Source organism: Balaenoptera physalus (assembly GCF_965194825.1).
Source record: "Balaenoptera physalus genome assembly, chromosome: Y".
Lineage (NCBI taxonomy): Eukaryota > Metazoa > Chordata > Mammalia > Artiodactyla > Balaenopteridae > Balaenoptera > Balaenoptera physalus.
The window spans coordinates 16,842,143-16,863,727 of record NC_138904.1 but is presented as its reverse complement, the minus strand read 5'-3'; the positions used below and the strand labels follow the sequence as shown (position 1 = coordinate 16,863,727).

The 21,585-nt window shown below is 37.6% G+C and overlaps 1 protein-coding gene across 1 annotated transcript in view; it reads right to left on the bottom strand.

Annotated features, from left to right (window-relative positions):
* The window catches only part of LOC309653401 (BCL-6 corepressor-like), a gene marked incomplete at both ends in the record, with an annotated part of 58,673 nt that overhangs the window by 566 nt on the left and 36,522 nt on the right, over positions 1-21,585 (bottom strand). The window contains 3 exons of the mRNA XM_082448022.1: positions 797-953; positions 1,169-1,246; positions 3,000-3,145. Of these exons, the coding sequence (XP_082304148.1) occupies positions 797-953; positions 1,169-1,246; positions 3,000-3,145 (381 nt within the window). The remainder of the gene's footprint in view (positions 1-796; positions 954-1,168; positions 1,247-2,999; positions 3,146-21,585) is intronic.

Genomic DNA, 21,585 nt, shown 5'->3' with positions numbered 1-21,585 from the left:
TCAAGTTATAACTCTCTATGTGTTCCACTATATTCACTGAGGGAAGTCTGTATCCCAACCCAAGAGGATTGATTACAAACACCTTTTCTGATCCCTCCTCCTACCCCCACAATAGAACACATTTTAAATACACATTACACCACATTTCTTTTTACACATGCCACACCCTAACCTTCATCTCTTTCGGGACTGATGGTTTTTAGAAGCAAATTGTGACATTCCTTACATGCACACTGCAACACAACTTCATGTTTTCTGTTACTATAAAATTTCACAGTTTTAATGGCATATATACTTTTATTTATTAAGTACCTTTGTTAACACAGCAAAGGATTAGTCTCTTATGTGTATACGATATATAAAAGCCCATGAATAAATGATTTTTTCTAATCTTACACGAGAAGGCAGATTATCAATACATTGTTACACACTTCATGTGCCTAAGAAGTCCCCTATGTTGGGAGCTTCTAGGACTCCTTCCCAAACATTTCATGGCCGAAGTCTCCAAGGGAGCAACTATTCTGTGAAATTCCACTGAATGACAACTTCAACACTTTGGGCCCAGGGTCTTATTTGCCTTGGTGGTGTTCTATTGAGGATAGTTTATACTGGGCTATGAATCTGATCCCCACTGTGTATAATTAATCTTTTCCAGAAATTTTCATTAAGTGAGGTTCATGGAGAATTAGAAATCATTCACCCACCCTCATCTGCTTAAAAGGGGTTTTAGGTCCTGCTTCCCCAAGAAAACTACTGCAAGCTATTTTTCAACCACATGATATATATACATCCTTACCTCTGAGCAACAGACACTTGGATGTTATAACAAGGTAAGAGAGGACTATCTGAAAATTCAAATTCAAACACATCGCTGAAAGCCTTATCCTCATCATCCTCGTCCTCTGGTCCTGGAGGATTTGTCAAAACATTAAATCCATCCTTTTTATCTGGTTCTAATGCAGGTAAAAAGAAAGAAAGGAGTCAGTAGGCTCTATCAGATTTCAGCTCTCAATGATGAAATAATTCTAAATAAAAACAGATAATTTCCTAATGATCCCTGCTTACAGTACCGATCACCCATCATCCCCTCACCCATACCAGAGAGAAATATTCTGTTACTCATTCACTTCCCACTGAAAGAAAAATGTGGAGAAAAAATGTTTCTCACCACATACAGAACTTCCATAGAACTCCCAAGGGCCACCAAGTTCATCATCATTGTGACCTTGTAGGTCCTTTAAGTAACCTAGAGAGGTGACAAAATAAAAGGGTTTTTGAAAAAAAATGTTAAAAGTAATAAATGATTTCAGCAGAGTTGCATGATACACAGTCAACATACAAAAATGAGTTGCAGTTTTATATACTAACAATAAACAATTCAAAAGGGAAATAAAACAATCTCACAGTAGCATTGAAAAAATACTTAAGAATAAACTTAATAACAAAGGGACATCTAAAAAAAATATGGTTCTGAAAAACCCAGGGGCGGAACAGGAATAAAGACGCAGATGTAGAGAATGGACTTGAGGGCACGGGGCGGGGAAGGGGAAGCTGGGACGAAGTGAGAGAGTGGCATGGACATATATACACTACCAAATGTAAAACAGCTAGCTAGTGGGAAGCAGCCACATAGCACAAGGAGATCAGCTCGGTGCTTTGTGACCACCTAGAGGGGTGGGATAGGGAGGGTGGGAGGGAGACGCAGGAGGGAGGGGATATGGGGATATATGTATATGTATAGCTGATTCACTCTGTTATACAGTAGAAGCTAACACACAAGCAATTATACTCGAATAAAGATGTTAAAAAAAAAACAAAGGGACAAAGACTTGTACACTAAAATCTACAAAACTTAGCTAAAAGGAAATCTAAGAAGATTCAGATAAATGGAAAGATAGCCCATGTTCACAGATTAAGCAGACTTTATTGTTAAAATGTCCATACTACCCAATGCAGTCTACAGATTCAAGGCAATCATTCTCAAAATCCCAGCCTTTTTTTTTTTTTGCAAAAATAGAAAAGTCTACCCTAAAATTCACGTGGAATCTCGAGGGATTCTGAATAGCCTAAGTAATCTTGAAAAAGAACAAAACTGGTGGCCTCACACTCCCTGATTTCGAAACACACCACAAAACAAAGTAATCAAAACAGTATAGCACTGGCATAAAGACAATACACTGTCAAATAATCTTTGACAAGAGTGCCAAGGCTACACGTGGAGAAAGACAGTCTCTTCAACAAAGGGTGCTGGGGGAACTCCCTGGTGGTCCAGTGGTTAGGACTTGGTGATTTCACTGCAGTGGCCCCGATTCAATCCATGGGTCAGGGAACTAAGATCCCACCAGCCATGTGGTGTGGCCAAAAAACCAAAACAACAGCAACAAAAAAATGATGTTGGGAAAAGAATGAAGCTGGACCCTTACCTTACACCAAATGCAAAAATTAACTCAAAATGGATATAATAAATAAGACCTAACGCCAAAAAAAAAAAAAAGGAGGAAAGGTTCAGGAAATTGAATTTGACAAACATTTCTTGGATATGACACCAAAACACAGGCAACAAAAGCAAAATAAGATAAATCTGACTACATCAAACTAAAAAATTTCTGTGTATCAAACGAAATACAGTGAAAAGACAATCTACAGAATGGGAGAAAATACTGCAAGTCTGACAGGGGTTTACAGCCAGAATATATAAGGAACTCCTGCAAGTCAACAAAAAACAAATAATCTAATTTTAAAATGGGCAAAGAACCTGAATAAACATTTCTCCAAAGATCTATAAATGGCCAATAAGCACATTTTCATAAATTAGCAAATAAAAACTATAGTAAGATACCACCTCACATCAATCAGAACAAAAAACAGTGAGTGAGAGGATCTAGAGAAATTAGAAGTGTTGCAAATTACCATCTAATTTTTAATTTAAAACATTTGTTAAACTTTATTCTTTGAAGTTTATTCTTTGTTTATTCTTCCTATTCTTTGAAGTTACCTACCTGCCAGAAACACTTCCATAACTTTGCTGTGAGTCATACTCATGATGGTTCTACCGGAGTACGTAGCCAAAGTGGGGTCAGCACCATAGGAGAGAAGCAGGCGAACAATCTCCAAGAAATCATTCTCAACTGCATCATGAAGAGGCCTAGGAAGAGATGTACAGTGGGATTAAACTTGTGTACACATACTTGTTTCTGGAGTAGTTTCACTTAACAATAAGCAAAATACAGTGTGTGTACTGTATGTGATAAACCTCCTACATGGAATATTTCACCAAGAAAGTATGTACTTTCTAACCATTCTACACAAAGGGAAACTGAGGCATGATAACTGACCCAAGATGAAATGATAAATTACTCTTAGTTCTGTATCAGTCATTTATAGGACAGGTGAATGAACAATTTCAGAAATAATTCTCAAATGAAAATCTATTTTAGTCCAAGGCCTAATTCAAAACAAAGATGAAAATATTTTGAAGGCATTTAACTAATGACAGACTGTATATAAAGATACATCAGAGGGGAAAAAAATCCCATCGCTATGGAAGCCAATAGAAGTATCAATTGTTACACAATTTTTAAAAATACCTACTCCATTTTAAAAAGAACCAGGGTACAAATATCAGTGATCAGTGGAAATTTCTCTTGGAAGCTGGGCCCTAGGAATTTGTAGACATTAATGATGAACTCTCTGCCTCAGAACCTCAGTGACTGATGGGGAGAGAAGAAACAGGGTCCAGAGTCAGCCCAGAACCAGAGTCATTATGGTGAGTTCTCATGAGGATAAAGAGTCCTCCATCCATTTCCACTAGGGGATGAAACATTGCCTGCATTCCCAACCTGAATGAGTACTAATTGGAAACTATAAAATACCACAAACATTTCAATTTTGCTTACTTTATAACTGTGGGAGAGCCCTAGTACATTGCCTCTTGGTAGCATTCCATGCACACAAGCACAAACTGGGTCCTCAGGCCAATAAATTGTGATCATGTTCAGGACGGGGCCAGGTCTGAGGATGTGGGTTTTGACAGCAGGTTGTACACAAAGCCAACACAGGTCTGTACTCTGTACTGTTGGGACTTGAAGATGACATATATTTTGAACGCAGTGATTTAAAGAAATGATTAAAGAATTCAGTGTCTTAAAACTTAGCACTACTATTTATTCATGTAACCCTTGATTATTTCAGGGACTAACCTACGGGGTCACTGTACGAATGACCAATGTTTAATGCCTTGACTCTATAAGCCATCTGAGGAGAAGAATTAAACACAAAGAAAATTAGGAAGAAGCAATAGTGCAAATTGCCAATAATGTGCAAGAGGAGGCCCCAAAACAAAGGCTGGCACAGAACGTTGGAGTAGGAGCTTGCAATTACTGAGAACAGGCATAAAGTGTGCAGAAGGATTATGGAGGCCAAGCAGACCTCGTGGAGCAGGAAGTTTCTTCTGCTGGACACACTGGAAAGCTACGTAAATTTAGGGGAAAAAAAGTGGTCAAAATAATGTCTCATTGCCCTGAACTGAACTGTATCTTACTTTTTATTGGTTTTGAACAGTAAAATAGTTTAGCTACTGACTTTTGGAAAGAAAAAAACTGAAAGACCAAGAAATAAAGGGGAAATGATCCAGGTTTTTAAAAACAACAGTAAACAATATTATAAAATCAGAACAATAAAATTAGAGTCCATCACTGAAGCATCTCTAACTGGCCTGAACAAGCACACACGTGTACACATGAACACACAAACACACACACACTTACCAACTTAGAAACCATAATCAATCCTATGAGGGTAACTACTTATAGAACGCCTTTTTTTCTTTGAATTTTTGAATTTTACTTATTTTTTTATACAGCAGGTCCTTATTACTTATCCATTTTATACATATTAGTGTACACATGTCAATCCCAGTCTCCCAATTCATCCCACTACCACCCCCCTCCCCCTGCGCTGCTTTCCCACCTTGGTGTCCATACTTTTGTTCTCTACATTTGTGTCTCAATTTCTGCCGTACAAACTAGTTCATCTGTACCATTTTTCTAGGTTCCACACATATGTGTTAATATACGATATTTGTTTTTCTCTTTGTGACTTACTTCACTCTGTAAGACAGGCTCTAGATTCATCCACGTCTCTACAATTAACTCAATTTTGTTCGTTTTTATGGCTGAGTAATGTTCCATTATATATATGTACCACATCTTCTTTACCTATTCATCTGCCGATGGGCATTTAGGATGCTTCCATGTCCTGGCTATGGTAAATAGTGCTGCAATGAACACTGGGGTGCATGTGTCTTTCTGAATTATGGTTTTTTCTGGGTATATGCCCAGTAGTGAGATTGCTGGGTCATATGGTAATTCTATTTTTAGTTTTTTAAGGAACCTCCATACTGTTCTCCATGGTGGCTGTATCAATTTACATTCCCACCAACAGTGCAAGAGGCTTCCGCTTTTCTCCACACCCTCTCCAGCATTTATTGTTTGTAGATATTTTGATGATGGCCATTCTAACTGGTGTGAGATGATATCTCATCGTAGTTTTGATTTCCATTTCTCTAATGATTAGTGATGTTGAGCATTCTTTCATGTGTTTGTTGGCAATCTGTGTATCTTCTTCAGAGAAATGTCTATTCAGGTCTTCTGTCCATTTTTGGATTGAGTTGTTTATTTTTGTCATATTGAGATGCATGAGCTGCTTGTAAATTTTGGAGATAAATCCTCTGTCAGTTGCTTCATTTGCAAATATTTTATCCCATTCTGAGGGTTCCCCTTTCATCTTGTTTATGGTTTCCTTTGTTGTGCAAAAACTTTTTAAGTTTCATTAGGTCCCACTTGTTTTTGTTTTTATTCGCATTACTCTAGGAGGTAGATCAAAAAAGATTCTGCTGTGATTCATGTCAAACAGTGTTCTTCCTATGTCTTCCTCTAAGAGATTTATAGTGTCTGGTCCTACATTTAGGTCTCCAATCCATTTTGAGTTTATTTTTGTGTATGGTGTTAGGGAGTGTTCTAATTTCATTCTTTTAACATGTAGCTGTCCAGTTTTCCCAGCACCACTTATTGAAGAGGCTGTCTTTTCTCCACTGTATATCCTTGCCTCCTCTATCATAGGTTAGGTGCGTGGGTTTATCTCCGGGTTTTCTATCCTGTTCCACTGATCTATATAGTTCTGTTTTTGTGCCAGTACCATATTGTCTTGATTACTGTAGCTTTGTAGTATAGTCTGAAGTCAGGGAGTCTGATTCCTCTGGCTCCATTTTTTTCCCTCAAGACTGCTTTGGCCATTCGGGCTCTTATGGTCTCCATACAAAATTTAAGATTTTTTGTTATAGTTCTGTAAAAAAATGCCATTGGTAATTTGATAGGGATTGCATTGAATCTGTAGATTGCTTTGGGTAGTATAGTCATTTTCACAATACTGATTCTTCCATTCCAAGAACATGGTATATCTCTCCATCTGTTTGTATCCTCTTTAATTTCTTTAATCAGTGTCTTATAATTTTCTGCATACAAGTCTTTTGTCTCCCTAGGTACATTTATTCCTAGGTATTTTATTCTTTTTGTTGCAATGGTAAATGGGAGTGTTTCCTTAATTTCTCTTTCAGATTTTTCATCATTAGTGTATAGGAATGCAAGCAAGAGATTCCTATGCATTAATTTTGAATCCTGCAACATTACCAAATTCACTGATTAGCTCTAGTAGTTTTCTGGTGGCATCTTTAGGATTCTCTATGTATAGTATCATGCCATCTGCAAACAGTGAAAGTTCTACTTCAGCTTTTCCAATTTGTATTCCTTTTATTTCTTTTTCTTCTCTGATAGCCGTGGCTAGGACTTCCAACACCATGTTGAATCATAGTGGTGACAGTGGACATCCTTATTGTTTTCCTGATCTTAGAGAAAATGCTTTCAGTGTTTTCACCATTGAGAATGATGTTTGCTGTGGGTTTGTCATATATGGCCTTTATTATTTTGAACTAGGTTCCCTCTATGCCCACTTTCTGGAGAGTTTTTATCATAAACGGGTATTGAATTTTGTCAAAAGCTTTTTCTGCATCTATTGAGATGATCATATGGTTTTTCTTCCTCAATCTCTTAATATGGTGTACCACATTGATTGATTTGCATATATTGAAGAATCCTTGCATCCCTGGGATAAATCCCATTTGATCATGGTGTACGATTCTTTTAATGTGTTGTTGGATTCTCTTTGCTAGTATTTTGTTGAGGATTTTTGCATCTATATTCATCAGTGATACTGGTCTGTAATTTTCTTTTTTGTAGTATCTTTGTCTGGTTTTGGTATCAGGGTGATGGTGGCCTCATAGAATGAGTTTGGGAGTGTTCCTTCCTCTGCAATTTTTTGGAAAAGTTTGAGAAGGATGGGTGTTAGCTCTTCTCTAAATGTTTGACAGAATTCACCTGTGAAGGCATCTGGTCCTGGACTTTTGTTTGTTGGAAGATTTTAAATCACCCTTTCAATTTCATTACTTGTGACTGGTCTGTTCATATTTTGTTTCTCCCTGGTTTAGTCTTGGAAAGTTATACCTTTGTAAGAATTTGTCCATTCCTTCCAGGTTGTCCATTTTATTGGCACAGAGTTGCTTGTAGAAGTCTCTTAGAATGCTTTGTATTTCTGCATTGCCTGTTGTAACTACTCATTTTTCATTTCTAATTTCATTGATTTGAGTCCTCTCCCTCTTTTTCTTGATGAGTCTGGCTAATGGTTTATCAATTTTGTTTATCTTCTCAAAGAACCAGCTTTTAGTTTTATTGATCTTTGCTATTGTTTTCTTTGTTTCTATTTCATTTACTTCTGCTCTGATTTTTGTTCTTCTTTCTCTAGTTCCTTTAGGTGTAAGCTTAGATTGTTAATTTGAGATGTTTGTTGTTTCTTTAGGTAGGCTTGTATAGCTATAAACTTTCCTCTTAGAACTGCTTTTGCTGCATCCCATAGGTTTTGGATCATCGTGTTTTCATTGTCATTTATCTCTACGTATTTTTTGATTTCCTTTTTGATTTCTTCAGTGATCTCTTGGTTATTTAATAACATATTGTTTAGCCTCCATGTGTTTGTGTTTTTGACTTTTTTTTTGACTTTTTTTTCCTGTAATTGATTTCTAATCTCATAGCACCGTGGTCAGAAAAGATGTTTGATATGATTTCAATTTTTCTAAATTTACTGAGGCTTGATTTGTGACCCAAGATGTGATCTATCCTGGAGAATGTTCCATGCACACTTGAAAAGAAAGTGTGATCTCCTGTTTTTGGATGGAATGTCCTATAAATATCAACCAAATCTATCTGGTCTATTGTGTCATTTAAAACTTGTGTTTCCTTATTAATTTTGTTTGGATGATCTGTCCATTGGTGTGAGATGTTAAAGTCCCCCACTATGATTGTGTTATTGTCGATTTCCTCTTTTATAGTTGTTAGCAGTTGCCTTATGTATTGAGGTGCTCCTATGTTGGGTACATATATATTTATAATTGTTATATCTTCTTCTTGGATTGATCCCTTGATCATTATGTAGTGTCCTTCCTTGTCTCTTTTAACATTTGTTATTTTAAAGTCTATTTTACCTGATATGAGTATAGCTACTCCAGCTTTCTTTTGATTTTCATTTGCATGGAATATTTTTTTCCATCCACTCTTTCAGTCTGTATGTGTCCCTAAGACTGAAGTGGGTCTCTTGTAGACAGCATATATATGGGTCTTGTTTTTGTATCCATTCAGCAAGCCTGTGTCTTTTGGTTGGAGCATTTAATCCATTCACATTTAAGGTAATTATTGATATGTGTATGTTCCTGTTACCATTTTCTTAATTGTTTTGGGTTTGTTTTTGTAGGTCCTTGTCTTCTCTTGTGTTTCCCACTTAGAGAAGTTCCTTTAGCATTTGTTGGAGAGCTGGTTTGGTTGTGCTGAATTCTCTTACCTTTGCTTGTCTGTAAAGCTTTTGATTTCTCCATCAAATCTGAACGAGATCCTTGCCAGGTAATCTTGCTTGTAGGTTCTTCCCTTTCATCACTTTAAATATGTCATGCCATTCCCTTCTGGATTGTAGAGTTTCTGCTGAGAAATCAGCTGTTAACCTTATGGGAGTTCCCTTGTATGTTATTCGTTGTTTTTCCCTTGCTGCTTTCAATAATTTTTGTCTTTAATTTTTGCCAATTTGATTACTATGTCCCTCGGCGTATTTCTCCTTGGGTTTATCCTGTATGGGACTCTGTGTTTCCTGGACTTGGGTGGCTATTTCCTTTCCCATGTTAGGGAAGTTTTCGACTATAATGTCTTCAAATATCTTCATGGGTCCTTTCTCTCTCTTCTTTCTTGGACTCCTATAATGCGAATGTTGTTGTGTTTAATGTTGTCGCAGAGGTCTCTTAGGTTGTCTTCATTTCTTTTCATTCTTTTTTCTTTATTTTTTTCCGCAGCAGTGAATTCTACCATTTTGTCTTCCAAGTCACTTATCTGTTCTTCTGCCTCAGTTATTCTGCTATTGATTCCTTCAGTGTAGTTTTCATTTCTGTTATTGTATTGTTCATCTCTGTTTGTTCTTTAATTCTTCTAGGTCTTTGTTAAACATTTCTTGCATCTTCTCGATCTTTGCCTCCATTCTTTTTCTGAGGTCCTGGATCATCTTCACTATCATTATTCTGAATTCTTTCTCTGAAAGGTTGCCTATCTCCACTTCATTTAGTTGTTTTCCTGGGGTTTTATCTTGTTCCTTCATCTGGTACATAGCCCTCTGCCTTTTCATCTTGTCTATCTTCCTGTGAATGTGGTTTTTGTTCCACAGCCTTCAGGATTACAGTTCTTCTTGCTTCTGCTGTCTGCCCTCTGGTGGATGAGGCTATCTAAGAGGCTTGTGGAATCCTTTTTATTAACACTTTCTTAGGTACAAATTTTCAATAATTTCTCCCGTTGTTTTCCACCTTATTGAATGTATCCTGTGACAAGTAGAAATTTATATAATCCCATTTATTATCTGTTTTTGTTTTTACTTCTTCTGCTTTTGATGTCATATCCAACAAATCAATAACAAGTCAAATGTCGTAAAGCTTTATCCCTAGTTTTCCTCTAGCAGTTTTATAGTTTTACGTCTTACATTTACATACTTAATCCATCATAAGTTATCTTTTGTATATGGAGTAAGGTAGGGATTCAGCTTCGTTGCTTTGCATGTGGACGTGCAGGTTTACTTGCAACTGTGGATGAAGAAATTTGTCCATCCCATGAGCAATCTGGGCACACCTGCAGAGCCTCATTTGACTATATACACAATGGTTTTTTTCTCTATTTTATTCCATTGGACAATATGGCTGTCTTTATGCTACTCACATGCCACTTTTATTATTAGTGTAGCTTTGTACTAAATTTTGAAATCAGGACAAATCAAGACAAAAAAACAAACCTTGCCTTTTAAAACAGATTTTTAAAATTATTCAGGGCTCCTTGAAATTCAATATGAATTTTAAGATGGATTTTTCTCTCTCTTCAATAAATACTGTTGGTACTTTCATAAAACTGCACTAAAATCACAGAACTGAGTAACATTAACAAGACAGAGGAATCAGAAGCCTTAGGCCGTCATTCCCCCACCCAGAGACACTGACTTAACAACAATATACAGACTAAATTGTCTTTATGATAATACCAGGAACCGGCTAAGAAGCTGTAGCAAGCCAGGCAAGTGCAAAATCAAGAAGAGATGCAATGAAGCAGGTAAGAATATTTGTTCCATTTACATTTGAGAGGACTCCCACCCCCTACTTAGCACAATGCAGGAACAATCAGGAAAAAGTTCTCAGCTTCTTCTTAGAGAGGGAAAGGCAAGAATGGAATGTGTAGCAATGTTCTAGCATTGCAGTGGGTCTACCTGAGGGACTGACTGAGGGACTGAGTCTATATGCCTGACTCAGAACACTGAAGTCAACAGAGATAATCTTTGGATGCTACATTAGGCTGCTCAGGCTACTGTAAATTAATAAATCAAAATGGGTGGCTTAAATAAGATAAATTTATTTCTTACAGCTCTGGAAGTTGGCAAGTACAAGATTAAGATTCCTAGTGATTGACTCACCTCCTGATTTGCAGGTGGCTACCTTCTCACTGTGTTCTCATATGGTAGAAAGAAAAAGAGATTCCTCTTTTAATAAGGCCACAGGCCTATTGTATTAGGGCCCTACTCTTATGACCTCAGCTCCTTTGTGGTTACCATGTGAATTATTTACCTCTTCAAGTTACACAATATGAAAAATGGATGAAATGAGCTAGTTGTTTGAAAAGATCAACAAAACTGAAAACCTTTAACAAGACTCAAATAACATCAGCAATGAAAGAGGTAATGTTACAACTGATGCTACAGAAATAAAAAGAAATAATTTGCTCTGTAATTATTTAATATAAACAGTTAAATTTCCACATATTGGATAACCTGGAAAAAAAGATAAGTTCCTAGAAACATGAAACACTTCAAAGCTGAATCATGAAGAAACAGGAAATCTGAACAACGAGTAATGAGTAAGTAATCAAAAGTTTCCCAACAAAGAAAACCCCAGGGTCAAATGACTTCACTAGTAAATACCAAACATTTAAAGTCAAATTAACAACATACGCCTCAACTCCTTCCAAAAAAAATGGAAAAGTGGGATCATTTCCAAACTTCATGGCCCAGCTTTGCAGGATCAGGAGAATGCACACAAGCTTAAGAATTCTGCCTCAAGAGAGCACTAGAAGCATGGATCAGGTATAGCCTATCTATACAAGGTCTAAGAAAGCCTCAGAATCTATAGCAGGACTGACTTAAATGTATTTCTACCCTGAAGGAAATTAGCAAAAAAGTGGAGGAGGTGACTGTGCCAACATGAAAACCGCAACACAAAATTCCAAGGAACTTGAAAACTCAAAGAAACATAAAATCACCAAAGGATTTCAATAATCTTCCAGTAACCAACCCAAAAACACAGACATCTATATTTACTAATTAAAGAATTCAAATGAGCTATTTAAGGAAACTCAATAAGCTACAAGAGAATACAGAAAAACAATTCAATGAAATAAAGAAAACAAAACACAATCCAAATGTGAAATTTAACAGAGACAGAAATCATAAAAAGAGTCATAGGGAAATTCTGGATCTGAGGAATTCAATACATGAAATGAAAAATGCAACAGACAGCACCAATATCAGAAGAGACCAAACAGAATACAGAATCAGTGAGACAGAGTCAATGAAAGGAAAAGAGTGCATAACACCTACATGATCTAAGAGATACCATAAAGCTAACAACAACAACAACATCCAAATCACCGAAAATCCAGAAGGAAAAGAGGGAGAAGGGAACAGAAAGTTTAATACTGAATCACTATGCTGTACACCTGAAACTAATATAATATTGTAAATCAACTATAATTCAATGAATGAATGAATGAACGAATGGAAGGCCAAGAACTTCCCAAACCTGGGGAGAGACTTGGAATCCAAAAATCATGAAGATATAATATCAACCCATTATTTCAGTTCAAAATGTTCTTCTCTGAGACACATTCTAGCAAACTGTCAAAAATCAAAGATTCTAAAAGAAGCAAGAGAAAAAAATATTGTAACCTACAAGAAAATCCCATTAGGCTACCAACAGATTTCTGAGCACAATTATAGGCCAGGAAAAAAAATGGAATAATATACTCAAAGTGTTAAAACAGAAAAGCTGCCACCTTATCCTTTAGAAACAGAGATGAAGGAATTCATCGCCACCAGACCTGTCTTAAAAGAAATGCTGAAAGGAGTTCTTCAAGCTGATACGAAAGGATGCTAATTAGTAATGAAAACATATGAGAATATACAACACCCTGGTAAATGCAAATATATAGTCAAATTGTGAAACTCTAATACTGTAACACGAGGGTGTGTTAAACCAATTAACTATATTAAAAAGGTTAAAAGGTATCAAAAATAACTCAGGCTACTGTAATCTGTTGAAGAATATATAATATAAAAATCAAATTGCAACTCTAAACACTTGAAGCAGTGCATAAAAGGATAATGTTTTTGTATGGCATAGACATGATGTTGCTGACCACATAAAATAGACTGTTATACCTACAAGATGTTTAATGTAAGTCTCACGGTAACTACAGAGCAAAGACTAACTACAGATTCACAAAAATAAAGACAGGAAATCATAGCAAACTACCACAGAAAATCAATAGTTCACAAAGAAACATACTAAAAGAATAAGAAAGTAACAAGACGACTACAAAACAACCAGAAAACAGTTATAGGGCAATAGTAAGTCCCTACATATCAATAACTACTCTAAATTTATATGGACTGAGTTGTCCAATCAAAAGGTACAAAGTGGGTGGATGCATAAAGAAACAAGACTCTACTGTACACTATCTACAAGAAAGTATCTTCAGTTTTAAGGACATACACAGGCTCACAGTTAAGGGATTAAAAGAGGAATTCCATACAAATGAAAAAGAGAGTAGTGGTAGCTATACTCATATAAGAAAAAAACAGATTTTAAGCCAAAAAGGATAAGAAGAGACCAAGAAAGTCATGATATAATGATAAAGGGTCAACCTATTAAGAAAACATAACAATGGTAAATACATGTGCACCTAACATAAGAGTACCAAAATACATTAGCCAAATACTAACAGATCTGAAAGAAGAAATAGACAATACAGTAAGAGCAGAGGACTTCAAAACACGTTCAGCAATGGACAGAAATCCAGATGGAAAATCCACAAGGAAACACTGGACTTGAATCATACATGAGATCAAATGAACCTAACAGAGACATATAGTACATTCCATCCAAAAGCAACAGAATACATTGAATTAAAGTGGCAAGAGTGGGCACACCCTTCTCTTGTTCCTGATCTTAGAGGGAAGGCTTTCAGTTTTTCACTGTTGAGTATGATATTAGCTATCAATCTGTCATATATGGCCTTTATTATGTTGAGATACATCTAGTAAAGTTTCAGGATACAAAATTAATACACAGAAATTTGCTGCATTTCTATACATTGACAACAAACTATCTGAAAGGGAAATTAAGAAAACAATACCATTTACCATAGCATCAAAAAGAATAAAACATCTTCTGCCTCCTTGGTAGGAATAAACCTACCAAGGAGGCAAAAGACTTGTACTCAGAAAACTGTAAGACTCTGGTGAAAGAAACTGAAGACTAGACAAACAGATGGAAAGATATACAATGCTCTTGGATTGGAAGAATCAATACTGTCAAAATGACTATACTACCCAAGACGATCTACAGATTCAATGCGATGCCTATCAAATTATTAATAGGATTTTTCACAGAACTGGAACAAAAAATTTTGAGATTTGTATGGAACCACAAAGACCTGGAATAGGCAACACTATCTTGAAAAAGAATGGAACTGAAGGAATCATGCTCCTTGACTTCAGAATATACTACAAAGCTACAGTCATCAAAACAGTATGGTAGGGCAGAGTCAAGATGGTGGTCGGGGAGGACGCAGAGTTTGCGTCTCCCCATAAATAGGGCACCTGCTGGACACTGGTGGGTGCCCTCGATGCCCAAGGAGACAGGAGGAACACCTGAGTGACTGGGTAGGATGCAGGGGGAGGAGAAGTGGAGACCAGACAGGACCAGTGCCCCTGATGGGTGGCTGGGAAGGGGAGGGGCTCCCACTCCTGGAGGGACCCTCGGAGGCTTGGAGAATCAGGCATTTCCCCTGCCCAATCAGGCCCGGGAAGTCTGCGCGGCTCCTGGGCCGGGTACTCCACCCTCCAAGGCCCCCTCCAGGCCGCGTTGATCCTAGGGCATCGGAGGGAGGTGGGAGGAGAAGAGAAGAGGTGGGTGGGAAAGGCCCTCCAGGACTGGAGGATCAGGGGAGGTGCAGCGGGCATTTCTCCCACCCACTGGGGCCCCAGGAGGCCTGCCAGGCTCTTGGGCCTGGTCCTCCATTCTCTGGGGCCCCCTACAGCCTCGTGGGTTCTAGAGGTCTGGGAGGGAGGGAGGAGGGGGGAAGAGGAGCAGAGGGGGACGGTTGGGGGGGAACTGTCCAGGACCAGAGAGAATCAGGGGAGGCACGGAGGGAGTTTCTCCCGCCCACTTGGGCCCAGGGAAGGATGCTGGGTGCCCAGGCCCGGTCCTCTGTTCTCCACGGCCCACTCTGGCCTCTTGGGTCATAGGGGCATGGGAGGGAGGGAGGCAGGAGGAGGATGGGGAGCAGACGCAGACAGTGTAGGGGGAACCCTCCAGGACCAGAGGACCAGAGGAGGTGGAATGGGCGTTCCCACACCCACTCAGCTCCAGGAACCCTCTTAGGCTTCTAGGTCTGGTCCTCTGCCTTCTGGGGCCCCCTCTAGCTGCATGGGTCCTGGGGGTATAGAAGAGCCCAGGGGGAGGAAGGAGCAAGAAGAGAGCCCAAGGGGGAGAGGCCCTCTGGGATCGGAGGATTGGGGGGAACGCACCTAGTGTTTCCCTTGCCCACTTGGGCTCAGTGAGCCTGCTGGGGTCCTGGACCTGGTCCTCTGACCTCCAGGGCCAGAGGCACTCCTGGGCCCCTCTTGCTGCACTGAGCCTAAGCCCCACCCCCAACACCCCCCCAGGGCCTTTTCCAGCCCTGTGGGTCCTAAGCATAGACTCCCTCCAACAGCCTAAACTCCGCCCCTGCCTAAGCCCCGCCCCCCACAGCCAAGCCTTTTCTGGCTTTTTGTTTGGTTTGGTTTTACTCCTCTTTTTTTTACTATTGTGGTTCTATCTTCCGGTTATTGTGTCATCTATATTTTTATTTTATAATTCTTTGTAACATATCTGTTAGTTATCTAATCTTATTTTATTTTTTTACTACTTGTTATTCTTCTGCTCCTTTTCTTTTTGTTTTTTTTCCCCCGCCCCATGTGGCTTCTGGGATCTTGGTTCATGAGCCGGGGATCAAGCCAGAGCTCCTGTAGTAGAAGCACTGAGTCTGAACCACTTGACTAACACAGAACCTCAGACTCCAAGGAATATTTCTCAGAGTGAGGTCTCCCAGAAGTCCTAATCTCGGTACAAAGACCCAGCTCTACCCAACAGCCTACAAACTCCAGTTCTGGAAGCCTCAGGCTAAACAGTAAGACAGGAACACAGTCTCACCCTTCCAAAAAAAAATTAGATGACAAAAAAATATGTCACGGATGACAAGGTAAAAACAAGGTAAAAACCTACAAGACCAAATAAATGAAAAGGAAATAGGCAACCAACCTGAAAAAGAATATAGAGTAATGACAGTAAAGACCCAAAATCTCAGAAATAGAATGGAGGCACGGATTGAGAAAATACAAGAAATGTTTAATAATGATCTAGAAGGACTAAAGAACAAATCAACAGAGATGAACAACAAAATAACTGAAATGAAAAATGCACTAGAAGGAATCAATAACAGAATAACTGAGGCAGAAAAACGAATAAGTGAGCTGGAAGACAGAATGGTGGAAATAACTGCCGAGAAGCAGAAAAAAGAATGGAAAGAATTGAGAACAATCTCACAGACCTCTGGGACAACACTAAACACACCAACATTCGAAGCATAAGGGTCCCAGAGAAGAACAGAAAAAGAAAGGGTCTGAAAAAATATTTGAAGAGATTACAGTGGAAAACTTCCCTAACATGGGAAAGAAAATAGTCAATCAAGTCAGGGAAGCACAGAGAGTCCCATACAGGATAAACCCAAGAAAAAACACTCCAAGACACATATTAATCAAACTATCAAAATTAAATAAAAAGAAAAAAATATTAAAAGCAGCAAAGGAAAAGTGAAAAATAACATACAAAGAAATCCCCATAAGGTTAACAGCTGATTTTTCAGCAGACACTCTGCAGATCAGAATGGAGTGGCAGGATAAGACTTAAAGTGATGAAAGAGGAAAACTTACAGCCAAGATTACTCTACCCAGCAAGGATCTCATTCAGAGTCTAAGGAGAAATTAAAACCTTTACAGAGAAGCAAAAGCTAAGCAAATTCAGCACCACCAAACCAGCTTTACAACAAATGCTAAAGGAACTTCTCTAGGCAGGAAACACAAGAGAAGGAAAATACCTAAAAAACAAACCAAAAACAATTAAGAAAATGGTAATAGGAACATACATATCGATAACTACCTTAAATGTAAATGGATTAAACCTCCAACCAAAAGACACAGACTGGTTGAATGGATACAAAAATAAGACCCATATATATGCTGTCTGCAAGAGACCCACTTCAGACCTAGGGACACATAAAGACTGAAAGTGAAGGGATGGAAAAAGATTCCATGCAAATGGAAATCAGAAGAAAGCTGGAGCTGCAATACTTGTATCAGAAAAAACAGACTCTGAAGACTGTTACAAGAAATAAGAAAGGACACTATATAATGTTCAAGGGATCAATCCAAGAAGAAGATATACCAATTATAAATATTTATGCACCCAACATAGGAGCACCTCAATACATAAAGCAAATACTATCAACCATAGAAGAGAAAATCGACAGTAACACAATAATATTAGGAGACTTTAACACCATTTACACCAATGCACATATTATCCAAACAGAAACTAAATAAGGAAACACAAGCTTTAAATGACATGATAGACCAGATAAATTTAATTGATATCTATAAGACATTCCACCCAAAGGTGTGAGAATACACTTTTTTCTCAAGTGCACACGGAACATTCTCCAGGATAGATCACATCTTGAGTCACAAATCAAGCCTTGGAAAATTTAAGAAAACTGAAACTGTATCAAGCATCTTTTCTGACCACAATGCTATGAGACTGAAAATCAATTACAGGAAAAAAATTAAAAAACATAAATACATGAAGGCTAAACAATGCGCTACTAAATAACCAAGAGATCACTGAAGAAATCAAAGAAAAAATAAAAAAATACATAGAAACAAATGACAATGAAAACACAACAACCCAAAATGTATGGGATGCAGCAAAAGCAGTTCTAAGAGGGAAGTTTATAGCAATTCTACCTCACCTCAAGAAACAAGAAAAATATCAAATAAACAATCTAACCTTACATGTAAAGCAACTAGAGAACCCAAAGTCAGTAGAAGGAAGGAAATCATAAAGATCAGAGCAGAAATAAATGAAATAAAAATGAAGAAAACAATAGCAAAGGTCAATAAAACTAAAAGTTAGTTCTCTGAGAAGATAAACAAAATTGATAAACCTTTAGCCAGACTCATCAAGAAAAACAGGGAGAGGGTACAAATCAATAAAATTAGGAATGAAAAAAGAAAAATCACAACTGCCAACGCAGAAATACAAAGGATTATAAGAGACTACTACAAACATGTATACGCCAATAAAAAGGACAACCACGAAGAAATGGACAAATTCTTGCAAAGGCACAATTTTCCAATACTGAACCAGGAAGAATTAGAAAATATAAACAGACCTATCACAAGTAATGAAATTGAAAACGTAATTAAAAATCTTCCAGCAAACAAAAGTCCAGGACCAGATATGGCTTCACAGGTGAATTCTATCAAACATTTACAGAAGAGCTAACACAGATCCTTCTCAAACCCTTCCAAAAAATTGCAGAAGGAGAAACACTCCCAAATTCATTCTATGAAACCACAACCACCTGATATACCAAAACCAGACAAAATATCACATAAAAAGAAAATTACAGACCAACATCACTGATGAACATAGAATCAAAAATCCTCAACAAAATACTAGCAGACTCCAACAACACAATAAAAAGATAATACACCATGACCAAGTGGAATTTATCCCAGAGATGCAAGGATTCTTCAATATATGCAAATCAATCAATGTGATACACCATATTAAAAATTTGAAGAATAAAAACCATATGATCATCTCAATAGATGCAGAAAAAGCTTCTGACAAAATTTGACATCCATTTATGATAAAAACTCTCCAGAAAGTGAGCATACAGGGAACCTACCTCAACATAATAAAGGCCATATATGACAAACCCACAGCAAATATTACTCTCAATAGTGAAAAACTGAAAGCATTTCCACTAAGATCAGGTACAGGACAAGGATGTCCACTAACGCCACTCTTATTCAACATAGTCTTGGAAGTCCTAGCCACGGCAATCAGACAAGAAAAAGAAATAAAAGGAATACAAATTGGAAAAGAAGAATTAAAACTGTCACTGTTTGCAGATGACATAATACTATACATAGAAAATCCTAAAGATGCCATCAGAAAACTACTAGAGCTAATCAATGAATTTGGTAAAGTTGCAGGATTCAAAATTAATGCACAGAAATCTCTGGCATTCCTATACACTAACAATGAAAAATCAGAAAGAGAAATCCAGGAAACAATCCCATTTACTATCACAACAAAAAGAATAAAATACCTAGGAATAAACCTACCTAAGGAAGCAAAAGACCTGTATGCAGAAAACTATAAAACACCGATGAAAGAAATCAAAGATGACATAAACAGATGGAGAAATATACCATGTTCTTGGATTGGAAGAATCAATACTGTGAAAATGACTATTGTGCCCAAAGCAATCTACAGATTGAAAGCAACCCATATCAAATTACCAATAGCATTCTTCACGAATTATAACAAAAAATTTTACAATTTGCATGGAAATACAAAACACCCCGAATAGCCAGAGCAATCTTGAGAAAGAAAAATGGAGGTGGAGGAATCAGGCACCCCAACTTCAGACTATACTACAAAGCTACAATAATCAAAACAGTATGGTACTGGTACAAAAACAGAAATATAGATCAATGGTAAAGGATAGAAAGCCCAGAGATAAATCAGGTGACCATATGTGCATGGATTTATGACAAAAGAGGCAGGAACATACAATGGAGAAAAGATAGCCTCTTCAGTAAGTGGTGCTGGGAAACTACCTCCTAGAGTAATGAAAATCAAAAAAACAAACGGGACCTAATGAAATTTAAAAGCTTTTGCACAGCAAAGGAAACCATAAACAAGACATAAATACAACCCTCAGAATGGGAGAAAATATTTGCAAAGAAAGCAACTGACAAAGGCTTAATCTCCAAAATATATAAGCAGCTCATGAAGCTCAGTATCAAAAAAAGCAAACAATCCAATCCAAAAATGGGCAGAAGACCTAAATAGACACTTCTCCAAAGCAGACATACAGATGGCCAAGAGGCACAAGAAAAGATGTGCAACATCACCAATTATTAGAGAAATGTAAATCAAAACTACAATGAGGTATCACCTTACACCAGTCAGAATGGGCATCGTCAAAAATTCTACAAACAATAAATGCTGCAGAGGGTGTGGAGAAAAGGGAACCCTCTTGCACTCTTGGTGGGAACGTAAATTGATATTGCCACTATGGAGAACAGTATTGAGGTTCCTTAAAAAACGAAAAATAGAACTACCATATGATCCAGCAATCCCACTACTGGGCATATACCCTGAGAAAACCATAATTCAAAAGGACACATATAGCCCAATGTTCATTGCAGCATTATTTACTATAGCCAGGACATGGAAACAACCTAAATGTCCAACAACAGATGAATGGATAAAGATGTGGTACATATATTCAATGGAATATTACTCAGCCATAAAAAGGAATGAAACTGGGTCATTTGTAGAGACATGGATGGACCTAGAGTCTGTCATACAGAGTGAGGTTAACCAGAAAAAGAAAAACAAATATCATATATTAATGCATATATGTGGAATCTAAAAAAATGATACAGATGAACCTATTTGTAGGGCAGGAATAGAGACACAGACATAGAGAATGGACATGTGGACACAGTGGGGAAGGGGAGGGTGGGACGAACTGGGAGATTAGGTTTGACATAAATACACTACCATGTGTAAAACAGATAGCTAGTGGGTCGTGCTGTATAGCACATGGAGCTAAGCTGGGTGCTCTGTGACAACCGAGATGGGTGAGATGAAGGGGGTGGGAGGGAGGTCCAAGAGGGAGGGGATATACATATACACATAGTTGGTTCACTTCCTGTATAGCAGAAACTAACAGAACACTGTAAAGCAATTTTACTCCAATAAAAATAAATAAATAAAAATTGAAAAAATTTAACTGAAAGAAAAAACCCCGAACAGTACGGTATTGGCATAAAACAGACAAACAGATCAACAGAACGGGGCAGAAAGCCCAGAAATTAACTCATGCACTTATGGTCACCTACTCTATGACAAAGGAGACAAGAATATGTACTAGAGAAAAGACAGCATCTTCAATAAGGCATGGTGGAAGAACTGGAGAGCTCCATGTAAAAGAATATAATTAAAACACTGTCTATCACCATATACAAATATAAACTCAAAATGGACTAAACACCTAAATGTAAGGTGGGACAGTATAAAACTCCTAGAGAAAAACATAGGCAGAACCCTCTCTGACATAATTGCAGCAATATCGTTTTGGATCTATCTCCTAAAATAAAGGAAATAACAGCAAAAATTAACAAACAGAATGTAATTAGACTTAAAAGATTTAATACAGTACAGGAAACCAACCACAAAACTAAAAGACAACTTCTGTGCACATTGGTGGGAATGTAAATTGGTACAGC